Source organism: Panicum virgatum, chromosome 3N, assembly GCF_016808335.1.
Source record: "Panicum virgatum strain AP13 chromosome 3N, P.virgatum_v5, whole genome shotgun sequence".
NCBI lineage: Eukaryota > Viridiplantae > Streptophyta > Magnoliopsida > Poales > Poaceae > Panicum > Panicum virgatum.
In genome coordinates this window covers 67,774,231-67,789,096 of record NC_053147.1, presented here as the reverse complement: position 1 = coordinate 67,789,096, position 14,866 = coordinate 67,774,231, and the positions used below count along the sequence as shown (strand labels likewise).

The following is a 14,866-nucleotide window of genomic DNA, read 5'->3' as shown; positions in this document are numbered from 1 at the left end:
CCTCCTCCGCATTCCCATTGCCATTCCCAGCCGAGCACGCACGGCCACATCACTCGCCCCGTGCAATTCTCAATTCTCCCAGGGGCCTCTCCGCGAATCCGCTTACCTCCCCTCCTCGCGATCCCATCGCCTCGCCTCGACCCGACCCCAGGCTCGACTCGTCGCGGAGCATCACCACCACGCCTCGCCGCCGCCGGCGAGCGGTGAAGCCTAGGGTTAGCTCGGGGTGATGGCGGCCGCGCCGCCCGCCGCCAGCTCGACCGCCTCCTAGGGCGGCGATTATCCGAGGCTGAGCTCGTGCGCGCGCGTGGGGGGATCCCGTGCGCAGTTCGCGAAACCCTAGGGGGGCAGCAGGAGGCTAGGCGGCTTGGCGGGGCGGGCGGCGATGGACGTGGACGCGCGCATGGCGACGGAGTCGGACTCCGACTCCGACGCGCGGAGCGGCGGCGGCGGCGGGTCAGGGTCTGGGAGCGAGACCCCCTCGGTTTCCCCTTCGGCGCCCGGGACGCCCACGGCAGCAGCCGCGGCTGCGTCACCGGGGCCGGTGGCGGGGCCCAGGCCGGCGCCGGGGTACACGGTGGTGGACGCGGCGATGGACAAAAAGGAGGACGGGCCGGGGTGCCGGTGCGGGCACACGCTCACGGCGGTGCCGGCCGTCGGGGAGGAGGGCTCGCCGGGGTACGTGGGCCCGCGGCTCATACTCTTCGGCGGTGCCACCGCGCTCGAGGGCAACTCCGCGACGCCACCCTCGTCGGCTGGGAGCGCCGGGATCCGTACGCCCCCTTTCAACCTGAACTTCTCTTGTTTCAGATGGTTTCATGGATTGTTTACGGTGTTACTTTGTAGTTTCTTTAGAGCTAGAGTTTGAAGCAAATAGAAAGGAGACGGCAAGTAACGATTTTGATCGTTAATCTCGCTCTGGAGTAGGAGCAGTGGAAAATTGATTTTGGGATAAAATGTTTTAGTGCAAATACTGGAACAGATTGTGGCTTTAGTGCTTCAGTGTCTCATTCTAAGGTGGTATTCAGTTTATTAGCTGTTGGGCTGGCTTGCACGTTTTGGCGGGATTAGGTTAAAAACCAAAACTAACTAGGAATTTGAACTGCTTCCTAATTTGGAGAGTAATTATTACTAGGATGTCAAGATGCTACACTGTTATGTAATTCACGTGCGCAGGCTGTTACTTGGGGGGCCAAGTATGGTGCTTTTGTATGATTTGAAGTGCCAAATCTAGTTCACGAACAATAATGCTCTATTACTCTTTTTTATTGCAGTTACCTATCAATGTAAAATTTTTATTACAGTTGCGGGACATACTTTTGTATTTAGAATAAGTGAGACATTTAATGGTTCTCTTTAATGCCCATTTTTGTTGCCATATTTTTTCCTTTATAATTTGATTGCGTGCTAAAAGAAATATTCAATGCCAGGCTTATATTTAATTTTGATGTGGTCAGACATTATGGAGGTCTATTGAACACTCTAGGGCAAGTTTGAAGCATTTACTGACTAGATGAACTGTGCTGCTTGGCTTCTAAAGCTAAACCTTGTTAGATAATTACCCATGCTCTAGCTTGCCTTTGTTCTATACAGGTAGGAGCTCTAGCTCCTCCTCAGTCATGCTGCCTGCCTTTGAATTTTGGGCGGCAAGTAACTATTGTAATAGTAGCAGCTGCTGGTAGCAGCATGGTAGCAGTAGTTAGCACTAGCAAGTAGTAGTAGTGGCTGCACTTAACTATTGAGGCCATACCTTGTAAAGATCATACCTTGACTGAGTCTTGTATAAAGAGAAGGGCAGCTGCAGCTCTGGAATTCAAGCAGCAACACTTGCCGTGTTTCTTCTCTGCTTCTCTTCATCTCACTTCTTCCACCTCCAGAGTGTGCTTGTGTGTGTGAGCTGAGGGTCCTGCACAAGAGGTGCAGCCTTGAGGGAGAGCCAACAACTGGTATTCAGAGCTTGAGTTGAGAGCCTGGTGGCCATGGCTTCCCTGGAGCGAGGGCGCGGGCGTGGGCGTTCCCCGGAGCGACGTGGTCGTGGCCAGACAACGTACGTTGTGCAGAAGACACTGCGGGACGTCGGCGGCGCGCAGTACCCCATGCTCACCCGCACAAACTATGCCGCGTGGGTGGTGCTGATGAAGGTGATGCTCAAGGCGAGGCGCCTGTGGGCGGCGGTGACCGTGGGTGCCGCTGATGAAGAAGACGACCAGTCCGCCATGGAGGCCATCCTCAAGTCGGTGCCGACCGAGTATGTGGTCACGCTCGGCGCCAAGAACTCCGCCAAGGAGGCGTGGGAGAGCTTGGAGACGATGCGGCTGGGCGGCGACCGGGTGCGCAAGGCGAAGGCGCAGCAGCTCCGGCGGGAGTACGAGGCCATCGCGTTCCGCGACGGCGAGGCCATCGAGGACTTCGCGCTGCGGTTCTCCACGCTAGTGAGCTAGCTCGCGCAGGTCGGCATCGTCATCGGCGAGTTGGAGGCGGTGGCAAAGTACCTGCGCGCCGTGCCGCCCCGTTTTGCGCAGATCGCGCTCTCGATCGAGACGCTGCTCGACATGAGCACGCTCTCGATCGAGGACGTCACCGGGCGGCTGAAGGCGGTCGAGGACCGCGCGGAGGCGCCCGCCCGCACGACCGCCAGCGGCTAGCTGCTGCTCACGGAGGAGCAGTGGGCGGCGTGCGTGCGCGAGAGGAAGCAGGGGGAGGGATCCTCTGCTCCAAGCGGCAGCGGCGGAGGCGGTGCGCGCGGCAGGCAGCGCGGGAAGCCACGGCGAAAGGCGGAGGGCGCCGGCAAGGACGGCGGCGACCGCGTCATCGACAAGGATTGGTGCCGCAACTGCGGCAAAGTCGGGCATTGGGCCCGCGACTGCAAGGAGCCGCGGCGCCAGGAGCGTGCGCGTCTTGCGCACGACGACGAGGAGGAGGAGCCGGCGCTGCTGATGGCCCAGGTGTGCGCCATCAACACCGGAGCAGAGGAGGACCAGAGTGCACGCGTGGTGCTCGACGAGCTGCGCGCGCAGGTCAACCTCGGGCGAGAAGGGGAAGAAACAGAGGAGCTATGGTACCTCGACACCGGCACGAGCAACCACATGACCGGGAACCGCGAAGCCTTCTCCGAGCTCGACACCGGCGTCGTCGGCACGGTGAAGTTCGGCGACAACTCTGGCGTCGACATCCAGGGGCGCGGCACGGTCGTGTTCCAGTACAAACGGCGAGCACAAGGCGCTGATGGATGTGTACTACATCCCCAAGCTCCAGAGCAACATTGTCAGCATCGGCCAGCTCGACGAGCGTGGCTGCCAAGTGCTGATCGACGCCGGTGTGCTCCGGATCAGGGACCGCGAGCGCAAGCTTCTCGCCAAGGTGGAGCGTAGCAAGAACCGACTCTACACCCTGGCGCTGCGCATTGCGCGCCCGGTGTGCCTGGCGGCGAGGTGCAACGACGCGGCGTGGCGCTTGCACGCGCGCTTCGGCCATTTGAGCTTCGATGCTCTGGCCAGGATGGCGCGGCAATGCATGGTGCGCGGGCTGCCGCTGATCGAGCACGCCGGTGAGCTGTGCGACAGCTGTCTTGCCGGCAAGCAGAGGAGGCTGCCGTTCCCCAAGAAGGCGAGCTACTGCGCTGGCGACATCCTCGAGATCGTCCACGGCGACCTCTGCGGGCCAATCACGCCGGCAACGCACGGCGGGCGGCACTACTTCCTGCTCCTGGTGGACGATTGTAGCCGCTACATGTGGCTGCACCTGCTGTCGAGCAAGGACGAGGCGCCGGCGGCGATCATGGCGTTCCAGGCGCAGGTGGAGACGGAGACGGGGAAGAAGCTGTGCGTGCTGCGGACCGATCGCGGCGGCGAGTTCACCTCGGTCGAATTCGGCCTCTACTGCGCGGGACAAGGCGTTGAACGCCACCTCACGGCGCCGTACTCGCCGCAGCAGAATGGCGTCGTCGAGAGGAGGAACCAGACGGTGGTCGGCATGGCTAGGAGCATGCTGAAGGCCATGAAGATGCCGGCGGCGTTTTGGGGCGAGGCGGTGTGCACGACGGTGTTCATCCTGAACCGCGCGCCCACCAAGAGCCTGAAGGGCTCGACGCCATTCGAAGCATGGCACGGGAGGAAGCCAGACGTGTCCTTCCCCAGGACATTCGGCTGCGTCGGGCACGTGAAGAAGACGAAGCCCAACCTCTCCAAGCTGGAAGACAGGAGCACCCCCATGGTGTTCTTGGGGTATGAGCGCGGCAGCAAGGCCTACCGGCTCTATGATCCGCGGGACCGGCGCGTGGTGGTGTCCCGCGACGTCGTCTTTGACGAGGCGGCGTGCTAGGGCTGGGAGTCCGGCGAAGGGGAAGCGGCGCCAGGCATCCTGAGCAGCTCCTTCACCGTCAAGTACACGGTGTACTCCGGTGCCGGGGAGCTGGCTCATGAAGAAGGAGAAGCGCAGAGCCCAGGAGGGGCCTCCCCTGCTTTGGAAGCAGGGGAATCGAGCGCGGCGGCGAATCCAGGCGGAGGATCCCCTGTTTTGGGCTCCCCTGTTTCGGAAACAGGGGAAGTCGCGCCGGAATCGCCCGCGGGGCAGGGGACCCCGATTTCCGCCGCAACGAGCACCACTTTGTCGATTCGCTTCGTCACGCCTCCACCAAGCGCCTCCCCGAACATCGACGCCTATTACTTCGGCGAGCCCCTTCGATTTCGCGCGGTGGACGATCTCGTCGGTGACACAAGTCCGCCCGGGCAGGTGGCCCGGGACCTGGACGACCTCGAGCTGCATCTGGGCAGCGCAGAGGAGCCGCCAAGCTTTGCCGCAGCAGAGCAGGAGGCGTGTTGGCGGGCGGCGATGCTGGAAGAGATGGCGGCGGTGGAGGAAAACCGCACCTGGGAGCTGGTGGATCCGCCGATCGGCTGCCGGCCGATTGGGCTCAAGTGGGTGTTCAAGGTGAAGCGGAACGAGCGCGGCGAGGTGGTATGGCACAAGGCGCGGCTCGTCGCCAAGGGATTCGTGCAGCGCGAGGGCATCGACTTCGAGGAGGTCTTTGCGCCGGTGGCGCGCATGGAGTCCGTGCGCTTGCTGTTGGCACTGGCGGCGGTGAGGAGCTCCAAGGTTCATCACCTGGATGTGAAGTCGGCGTTCCTCAACGGAGAGCTCGCCGAGGAGGTGTACGTGCAGCAGCCGCCGGGATTCGTCATCGCCGGCGAGGAGCACAAGGTGCTCCGCCTACGCAAGGCTCTGTATGGGCTGCGTCAGGCGCCACGCGCGTGGAACATCAAGCTCGGCGGTCACAGGGAGGCCTGGTGATCGTCGGTGTGTACGTCGACGACCTCATCGTCACTGGAGCTGAGCAGCGCGACATCGATGCGTTCAAGGAGAAGATGAAGTCGATGTTCCGCATGTCAGACCTCGGTCTGCTCACCTACTACCTCGGCATTGAGGTGGAGCATACCGGGAATCCCATCACCCTCCGCCAGAGCGCCTACGCGAGGAAGCTGCTGGAGCGGAGCGGGCTGGGTGAGTGCAGGGCGTGTCAGACGCCCATGGAAGAGAAGATGAAGCTGTCAAAGGACAGCACTGCCCCCTTGGTGGACGCCACGAGCTACCGGAGCATCGTCGGCGGGCTGCGCTACCTCACGCACACTCGGCCGGACATTGGGTTCGCTGTGGGGTACGTGAGCCGCTTCATCGCGGAGCCGCGGGAGGATCACCTCGCCGCAGTCAAGCACCTGCTCCGCTATGTGGCAGGGACGCGCAACTACGGGCTCGTCTACCCAAGGAGGAGCAGAGGAGCGCTGGAGCTGGTCGGCTTCAGTGACAGCGACATGGCGGGCGACGTTGATGGGCGGCGGAGCACGACGGCGTGCTCTTCTTCCTTGGAGCGTGCCCCATCTCCTGGCAGTCACAGAAGCAAAGGGTGGTCGCGCTGAGCACATGTGAAGCTGAGTACATTGCGGTGGCGACGGCGTGCTGCCAGGGAGTTTGGCTGAGCAGGTTGCTGCAGGAGGTGATCAAGGAGAAGTCTTGCACGCCTGTGTTGATGGTGGACAAGTCTGCCATTGCTTTGGCAAAGAACCCGGTCCTCCATGACAGAAGCAAGCACATCGACACCAAGTTTCACTACATTCGTGACTGCGTCGATGGAGGACAGATCAAGCTCGAGTATGTCGAGACTGCTCGACAGCTCGGGGAGATCCTCACCAAGCCACTTGGGCGCGTTCGACTCACGGAGTTGAGGACCAAGATTGGAGTTGAGGAAATCAAGCAAGAGCAATGCAATTAGGGGAAGAATTGTTAGATAATTACCCATGCTCTAGCTTGCCTTTGTTCTATACAGGTAGGAGCTCTAGCTCCTCCTCAGTCATGCTGCCTGCCTTTGAATTTTGGGCGGCAAGTAACTATTGTAATAGTAGCAGCTGCTGGTAGCAGCATGGTAGCAGTAGTTAGCACTAGCAAGTTGTAGTAGTGGCTGCACTTAACTATTGAGGCCATACCTTGTAAAGATCATACCTTGACTGAGTCTTGTATAAAGAGAAGGGCAGCTGCAGCTCTGGAATTCAAGCAGCAACACTTGCCGTGTTTCTTCTCTGCTTCTCTTCATCTCACTTCTTCCATCTCCAGAGTGTGCTTGTGTGTGTGAGCTGAGGGTCCTGCACAAGAGGTGCAGCCTTGAGGGAGAGCCAACAAACCTTAACTGAAATCAGATGTCTTCAAGTTCTCCGAGGTGTAAGCGTAACCTTACTACCTTCGACGGTTACACCTTTTGTTGTACCGAAGCACCAAGCACCATATGAATCACTCAAAAGCCAAATTGGAAATGGTGCATGAGCTTAGCAAGTATCGCAATAGAATCTGAACTCCTTTTTAGTGCAAAAGTCGACAAAGTCTTACCATAACCTTGTTTTCTTTATGGATCTCCTTCATCACAGGTCTTGCTGGTGCCACCGCAGATGTCCACTGTTACGACGTGTTATCAAATAAGTGGACCAGGTATAGTGTTTCAGAAATATTCTTAATTCCATGCAATGTGGTGCCTAGATGCTATGTTTTTTTCATTTTCTTTTCCTAAGCTTGTTAGATCTTATGCCCATTCCTGGGCATCATGTTGTTCATCTTTGTAGCACTTATTAGTTCTATTTGACCAAAACACAATGTTGCCAGGCTTACTCCACTTGGTGAACCTCCTTCACCAAGGGCTGCGCATGTAGCCACTGCTGTTGGAACCATGGTGGTCATTCAGGTACCTAGCTTAGCTGTGTCAATTTTGTCGTCAGACTAGTGCTAAACTGCTGATGCAACAGGGTGGAATAGGCCCTGCTGGCTTATCTGCTGAGGACCTTCATGTTCTGGATCTAACACAACAACGGCCACGATGGCATAGGTGGTTGCTATTCTACTGTGATTTATCTTTGGAATTTTAATTTCACTATCTGCTGAGGATTCTCTGTATTGCGCACAGAGTGGTGGTTCAAGGCCCTGGTCCTGGTCCACGGTACGGACATGTGATGGCCTTGGTTGGGCAGCGATTCTTATTGACAATTGGTGGCAATGATGGTAGGAAATTCCTTATGTGTTTCAGTGTTTGCCATTTCTAGATTATAGCTCCCAGCAGATAACTCCAGATAACTGATGTTGATAGCAAGACTGCACCGATATTTCAGGAAAGCGGCCCCTGGCAGATGTATGGGCCCTTGATACTGCAGCTAAGCCCTATGAATGGAGAAAACTTGAGCCGGAAGGTGAAGGGCCACCACCGTGCATGTAAGTTCCCAGATAATAATGGGCAAACATTCGCCCTTTTTGAATTATAGTTAGATCAATGGGCTTGAAAACACTTCCGACATTGACTTCAAACCTTGCAATGCTTTCTTGGCATGATGCTGCCGCATAATTTAATGAGCTGCTTTTTATCCAAACTAACTTGCTTCATAGTTTGCAGTAAAGCTCTCACTGGTTTACTTTTCCTTTTTGTTCCATCATTCTATGTCATGTGCAGCAGCCTGTTCCAGATAATTAGGCCTAGTTTAGTACTGCAGTGCTCTTGGCAATCATGGAAAATCTTGCTCCCATACAGCTGATATTATTGTTATGTCCTATAAAGCTGTGTCCAAATTACAAATAATGTTTTGTTTATTCTAGCTGTATGATAAACACCACATAGATGGAACCTTTTGCTACCTACTATACTCCACATCTAGTTGTTTGATGTAGTGAGATAATGTGCTTGAAGCCTTTAACTACAGTTTTCTTGTAATTTGCTGGATGTAAATATGTTTTTACCTATATACATTCTCCATTAACTGTATTACGTGGTGATGCTCAGGTATGCAACTGCAAGTGCCCGTTCTGATGGCCTCCTTTTGCTTTGTGGTGGAAGGGATGCCAATAGCGTGGTAAGCGCCAGATTTGTTTTTTGTAATTTATTTCTGTAGTGCATCTTTTCCTTTAAGTCTTGTTATGTCCTTGTCTTTCTGACATTGGATGAGTGCCTTTATCATGATCTTCAAGGGGTATGGATTCCATAGTGGTATGCTTGAATCAATTCGCTTGAAAAATAGTATCTTGTAATGATCTTTGGATCAGTCCGGAAAATCCTGTTGATCTGACCTGGAAACGGAATCTGGATCCCCACTTGATTAACATGCTACTGGTGAACTGGAATTAAGACTCCTAAGATGTGCCTTTCTGTAAATGCACTGGATTTTTTGAGCTACACTGTCCCCTGTGTTTACTTTCCTTTATGATTTTACTCGAAGCATGCTTAGTCATAGATATGATATTTTGTCTTTTTTTTTTCTTTTGACTTTGATCATCAGCCCCTATCAAGTGCATACGGGCTTGCAAAACATAGAGATGGGCGTTGGGAGTGGGCAATTGCCCCTGGTGTGTCTCCATCACCGAGATATCAACACGCAGCTGTAAGTTGTCAACATATTATTCCCTAAGTTTCACTTTATTGATTTAATGTTGAGATTGATCCAGTTTTGTTGTTAGTGTAACACTATTTCCTTATGTTGTGTTAGGTTTTTGTCAATGCACGGCTGCATGTCTCAGGAGGGGCTCTTGGAGGTGGTCGCATGGTAGAAGATTCCTCAAGCGTTGCAGGTTCCATCTTTAAAACTTTCTTTGGTCAGCGCATTTCTGTGGCGTTCAATAGAGAATTGTACCACTTCTGTTTCAGGCAAACATGTAGATCTCAGTTTCTTTGAAGTTTTCTAGTAGGAAAGTAATTTAGAAATAGTTGCTATCTTATGCTAAGCTCAATAAGTCAACATTGTATCTTTGTTGTTGGTAAATTGCTCATTTATTGCTATAATTAATCAGTAAATAACAGTATTTATGCCATTACTGCTTACCTGTGATGACATTAACCTTGTTATTAAATTGCATATGGTTTTGTAAAATACCAGAACATGGCCAGTACTTTCAGCATAGACAACTCAATCTTTTATGTTATTATGTAAGAGTATATTTCTATTTCCATGTTTACCTACTTTTTTAGTTTCTGCACAATGCTGCCTTTTCAGTATTGGACACTGCTGCTGGAGTTTGGTGTGATACCAAATCAGTAGTTACAACTCCAAGGACAGGAAGATATAGTGCAGATGCAGCGGGTGGTGATGCTTCTGTAGAGCTTACACGAAGGTGCAGGCATGCAGCTGCCGCAGTTGGTGATTTGATATTTGTTTATGGAGGTTTACGGGGAGGTAACACACTCCAGTCTCTTAGCTCATATAATTTCTACTATAAAGTATATACCCCACCCCCTTTTTTTCACTATGTGATTCCTGTTTTCTTTTACTGAACCTGTTCTATTTTTGTTTAAGAAAAAATAGTTTTCTCCTGTTTGCATTAAAATGATACTGAATTTGATTGCTCAAATTTACCTAGAGCAAATATGTGGAAGAATCAATGGCCCTGTTTGTTTTCAATTAGCTTATAATCTAAGCGTGGCTGAGAGAAGCGAAGATTTTCTCGCTTCTCGATTCTCGCTCCTCGTAGTTCAAATCTTTGAAGCGGATTACCACAGAAGCAAAAATAAGCGAGACGTTTGGTGGGATTATCGCTTATTTCCACCGATAAGCCGATTATAATCGGAAACAAACAGGGCCCCCAATATGTGTCATAGCAAGCAAATAAACAAATTACTGGTCATTTGCTCAAAAAAAAAAAATACTGGTCATCATATGGAACTGCCCTTGCATTATATTTTCCAACTTCAGTGGAGTGGCTATTGTGGTATAGGCTACACATATATAGACATGGTGCTATTCACTTCTTGTTTCATGCACATATCTTTGTTAGTAATTTTTCGGGCAACTGAAGTTATTGATTAATGTTACGCATGGGACATTGCTTGTTTACAGTGCCAAACATTTATTTAGTGATTTTTGTTACTTACAAAATTTGATACTATGATTTTAAGACAACACTACAGATGGTTAACTTTGAACTTAATTTTCTGTAATTATTCCATGTTTGCATTGTTCAATAACCATGACTCTCAGATTGGTTGATTATTCCACTGACATGGATCCTTGGCAGCAATAGTAATTTTTTGAATCAGCCCATGTACTTGACATTGATTCCACTGTTCAATGATATATTTTTGTATAGTTTGTTTTGCATGTGACTTGATTTATTTTGATCACGTAACTGATGTTCTTGTGCATGAAGCTTAAAAAATTGCCAAGTTCCGTTGTTCCTGTGAGGTGTCAAATACATGTACTTCCTTTAAATGATACCCATTGAGATATCTTTACTTGATATGCTGGTTGGATATGCATTCCTTGCAATATTTTTCTTCTTTGCATAGAGATAAGGAATTTAGGACACTAAGTGATTAGCAGTTTAGCACAAACATAGCTATGATTTGGTTATGCTTGCCACTGTGCAAACTCCTCAGAGTTAAACTGCCAAATTGTAGTCTGGTACTCATGTGGAATTGCATTTCTAATATTTCTCATGTCTCAGATACATAGGTTATCTTTGTCAATTGATGCCAAATTTAACACAACTGCTCAACAGGTGTGCTGCTAGATGACCTCCTGGTTGCTGAAGATCTTGCTGCTGCTGAAACAACCAACGCTGCTAATCATGCAGCAGCTGTTGCTGCATCCGCAAATGTACAAAGAGAACCTGGTAGATATGCCTACAACGATGAACAATCAGGACAAACAGTTACAGTTTCAAGTCCTGATGGAGCGGTTGTTCTTGGAACTCCAGTTGCTCCTCCTGTCAATGGGGACATATATACTGACATTAGTCCCGAGAATGCTATTATCCTGGGACAGAGGTTTGAATCATTTATCTCCCAGACCTTAACTGAGTTCTCTTCGAAGTTTCTATGCATTGAGATTTGTGTTCCAAACTTATTTTTGTGCAGGAGATTGAGCAAAGGTGTTGATTATTTGGTTGAAGCATCAGCTGCAGAGGCTGAGGCAATCAGTGCTACCTTGGCTGCTGTAAAGGCTAGGCAAGTTAATGGTGAGATGGAGCATGCACCTGACAGGGAGCAGTCTCCAGATGCCGCATCGAGTGGCAAACAAACTTCAAGCCTCATTAAACCAGATCCTGCTCTTTTGAACAATTCAACACCACCTCCTGGGGTTCGGTTGCACCATAGAGCAGTAAGTTGCAAATGCAGTAAATTTTTGCTGCTTTAATTTATTATTATTATTATTATTATTATTATTATTATTATTATTATTATTATATATTCTTGTTTAGACATTCGATTCGATATGTTTTATCTTAGAACCCATCTCGCAAAAATAGCTCTATTTGTTTTTACAGCAGTCGGACATCTTTTGGTCTTGTAGGTGGTGGTAGCAGCAGAAACTGGAGGTGCCTTAGGTGGCATGGTTAGGCAGCTCTCAATTGACCAGTTTGAGAATGAAGGAAGAAGGGTCATTTATGGCACTCCTGAGAATGCAACTGCAGCAAGGAAATTACTAGATCGGCAAATGTCTATTAATAGTGTGCCTAAAAAGGTATTATAATATGCATAATATTATCTGTCAAAAGCATAAGATGCTAGAAATACTTACTTGAAGCTCAAGAGTTATTCGTAAAATATTCATGGCTTCTGATAAAAAAAACAAGCACTTCAAATGATGGTGTTTCTTAAAGGTGAAGAAATCTATATATTGCGTTGCTGATTTCATATGATCGTATTTTGTGGCCCAATCATCCAGGTTATTGCATCTCTGCTGAAACCTCGTGGTTGGAAGCCCCCTGTGCGACGGCAGTTCTTTCTTGACTGCAATGAGATTGCAGATCTATGTGATAGCGCTGAAAGAATATTTTCAAGTGAACCAAGTGTCTTACAGCTTAAAGCTCCCATTAAGATATTTGGTGATCTGCACGGTCAATTCGGTGACCTCATGCGGTTGTTTGATGAGTACGGTGCTCCTTCAACAGCTGGAGACATTGCGTGAGTATTTTGGTGATTTTGAATAGATCTGATTCGGTTCTTTTTTGTTCTTTCCTATTTCATGGATTTGATTTAACTCATCAACTGATATTATTTTGGATTCCAAAACTCATTAAAAATAATTAATAGGAAACCTGAGGTTCAGCTGAAGTTCTTCATTTATTATGTGATAAACTCTCTTGATATTTATGTAGCTGGCCTTCCTGACTTTGCATGTACTTTCTTTAAATAAAAATGCAGTTACATTGATTATCTCTTCTTGGGGGATTATGTGGATCGTGGTCAGCATAGTCTGGAGACAATCACTCTTCTTCTTGCACTGAAGGTAGTATTACTGGGTTGCGAATATGCATTGAAGCAACACTTTTTTGTCGGGGGTTATTTCTTTTTAAAAACTAAAATCATGGTCACTATATATAATTCAGGTTGAATATCCTCATAATGTACATTTGATTCGAGGGAATCATGAGGCAGCAGATATCAATGCTCTGTTTGGGTTCCGAATAGAGTGCATAGAGCGAATGGTAATGACTTTGTAGTTCAATATTGCTTTCCTCCGCATGCTTCTGCCCTATCTTTTGCTTATGTCATGTGTTATTTTATTTGCAATTAAAGGGTGAGCGGGATGGAATCTGGACCTGGCATCGTGTGAACAGGTTATTTAATTGGCTCCCTTTGGCTGCACTAATAGAAAAGAAAATCATTTGTATGCATGGTGGTATTGGTCGGTCCATCAACCATGTTGAGCAAATTGAGAATCTTCAAAGGCCAATTACAATGGAAGCAGGCTCAGTTGTTCTGATGGATCTTCTATGGTCAGCATTTCAACTGCTACTATTGTTAGATTATTATAGCAAGATCTTGTTTATCATTTGTTGAGGTCATGGATTCATGATTTATCTTTCTGATGCTTATTGAAGGTCTGACCCAACTGAGAATGACAGCGTAGAAGGACTCAGACCAAATGCACGGGGCCCTGGTCTTGTTACCTTTGGGGTCAGTATTATCTGTTCTTCATCCCTTTTTTAACAGCCATTTTCCTTGCTGGTTTCCATGGTTTATGAGATTAACAAGCATTGTCGCCACAGCCTGATAGAGTTATGGAGTTCTGCAACAACAATGACCTGCAGTTGATTGTACGAGCACACGAGTGTGTGATGGATGGCTTTGAGCGTTTCGCTCAAGGTCACCTGATCACTCTTTTCTCAGCAACAAATTACTGTGGTAAGTATATGCTTTCAAATGTGACTCATTTCCGGTCTTCTTGGGCACCTGGATTGTCAAGTTATTTATCATGGTATGCGCACAGGTACGGCAAACAATGCAGGTGCAATCTTAGTTCTGGGAAGGGATCTGGTGGTTGTTCCGAAACTCATCCATCCTTTGCCGCCTGCCATTACGTCATCTGAGACCTCTCCGGAGCATCATATTGAGGACACATGGATGCAGGCAATCTTAGTTTGACATATTAGATTCTGGTGTATTTTTTAGCTGATACTGCTTTCTGTTTCTGACACCATCTTTGATTAAAAATCAGGAGTTAAATGCCAACAGACCAGCAACGCCAACAAGGGGCCGCCCTCAGGCACCCAACAATGACCGAGGCTCTCTTGCCTGGATATAGCAGCCTGGCCATATTCTGAAACAAATTGGTTTCTAGTCTCTAGTGGCTTGAGGCTATACATATCCATCCATTCTGCACACAGGCAGGTGGTCTGTGCTGAGAGCGCATGCTAGCCCAAAAACAATGGTGAAAGCCTGAAAGGAAACTGTTCAAGGAGCGAAACCAAGCGCTCAGAAGATGAAGGCCAGAGAAGATTCACCGATCACCACCGACAGTGCTGTCCAAATCCTTTCCCCAAACATGAGAAGTAGAAGAACAGAACCGAGTGTTGATTAATCGGACGGTCTTGCCTGCGATCGCGCCTGTACATACTCAGATGCCAGCAGATAAGCAGGGTTCGTGTATGTGTTTTTTGGTTGAGCGTCAAAAGGGATAGTGTGTCCATTGTACTAGGTATTCTTTTTGCTGTAGATTTTTCTCATGTTACAGAGTTTGGAATGGGAAAAGTGGTAAAATTATGAGGCGGTGGTCCGTTGTCTGTCAGGTCTTGTATAATAGTGTTTGTCGCCTGTTGATACTAGCAGTCAGTCATCACACCTTCAGGCCACCCTCTCCTGTTGTAATTTCCGTCATCGGTGCTGATGTGTACAAAATTTTTTTCTTTGTCGTCCAAAAGTTTTGGGTTGTGGACGGTGTTGGCGATTTGATTTATTGGAAGCAGCATTATATGGGTTTGATTTTGAGATTATATGTACTCATTTTTGGCAACTTGGGACGTGACAGAATGTGCGCAACCAATCTTATCCGAGTCCTATCATGTGTACCTGTGAATTTGGATGATATTTTGCTTTTGCGATCTATTATGTTCTAATTTACAGTGCATC

At 49.3% G+C, this 14,866-nt stretch overlaps 1 protein-coding gene across 1 annotated transcript; it reads left to right on the top strand.

Annotated features, from left to right (window-relative positions):
- Positions 1 to 385: 385 nt before the first annotated feature.
- Positions 386 to 14,708, top strand: LOC120666970 (serine/threonine-protein phosphatase BSL2 homolog). Its single transcript, XM_039946961.1, has 21 exons — positions 386 to 773; positions 6,912 to 6,972; positions 7,144 to 7,222; positions 7,284 to 7,363; positions 7,442 to 7,536; positions 7,644 to 7,743; positions 8,306 to 8,375; positions 8,799 to 8,900; positions 9,006 to 9,087; positions 9,510 to 9,689; positions 11,011 to 11,278; positions 11,369 to 11,612; positions 11,805 to 11,975; positions 12,180 to 12,418; positions 12,659 to 12,743; positions 12,844 to 12,942; positions 13,034 to 13,233; positions 13,339 to 13,414; positions 13,507 to 13,642; positions 13,728 to 13,867; positions 13,956 to 14,708. The coding sequence occupies exons 1-21, from the start codon at positions 386 to 388 to the stop codon at positions 14,040 to 14,042; spliced, it is 2,982 nt and encodes a 993-aa protein (XP_039802895.1). The 3' UTR covers positions 14,043 to 14,708.
- The last annotated feature ends 158 nt before the right edge of the window (positions 14,709 to 14,866 follow it).

Excerpts from the sequence above, each read along its gene's own strand:
- LOC120666970 (XM_039946961.1), top strand. The coding sequence starts at position 386 with ATGGACGTGGACGCGCGCATGGCGACGGAGTCGGACTCCGACTCCGAC. Across the intron at positions 7,223-7,283 it reads GAACCATGGTGGTCATTCAG|GGTGGAATAGGCCCTGCTGG; the intron begins GTACCTAGCTTA and ends CTGATGCAACAG. Across the intron at positions 13,643-13,727 it reads CTCAGCAACAAATTACTGTG|GTACGGCAAACAATGCAGGT; the intron begins GTAAGTATATGC and ends GTATGCGCACAG.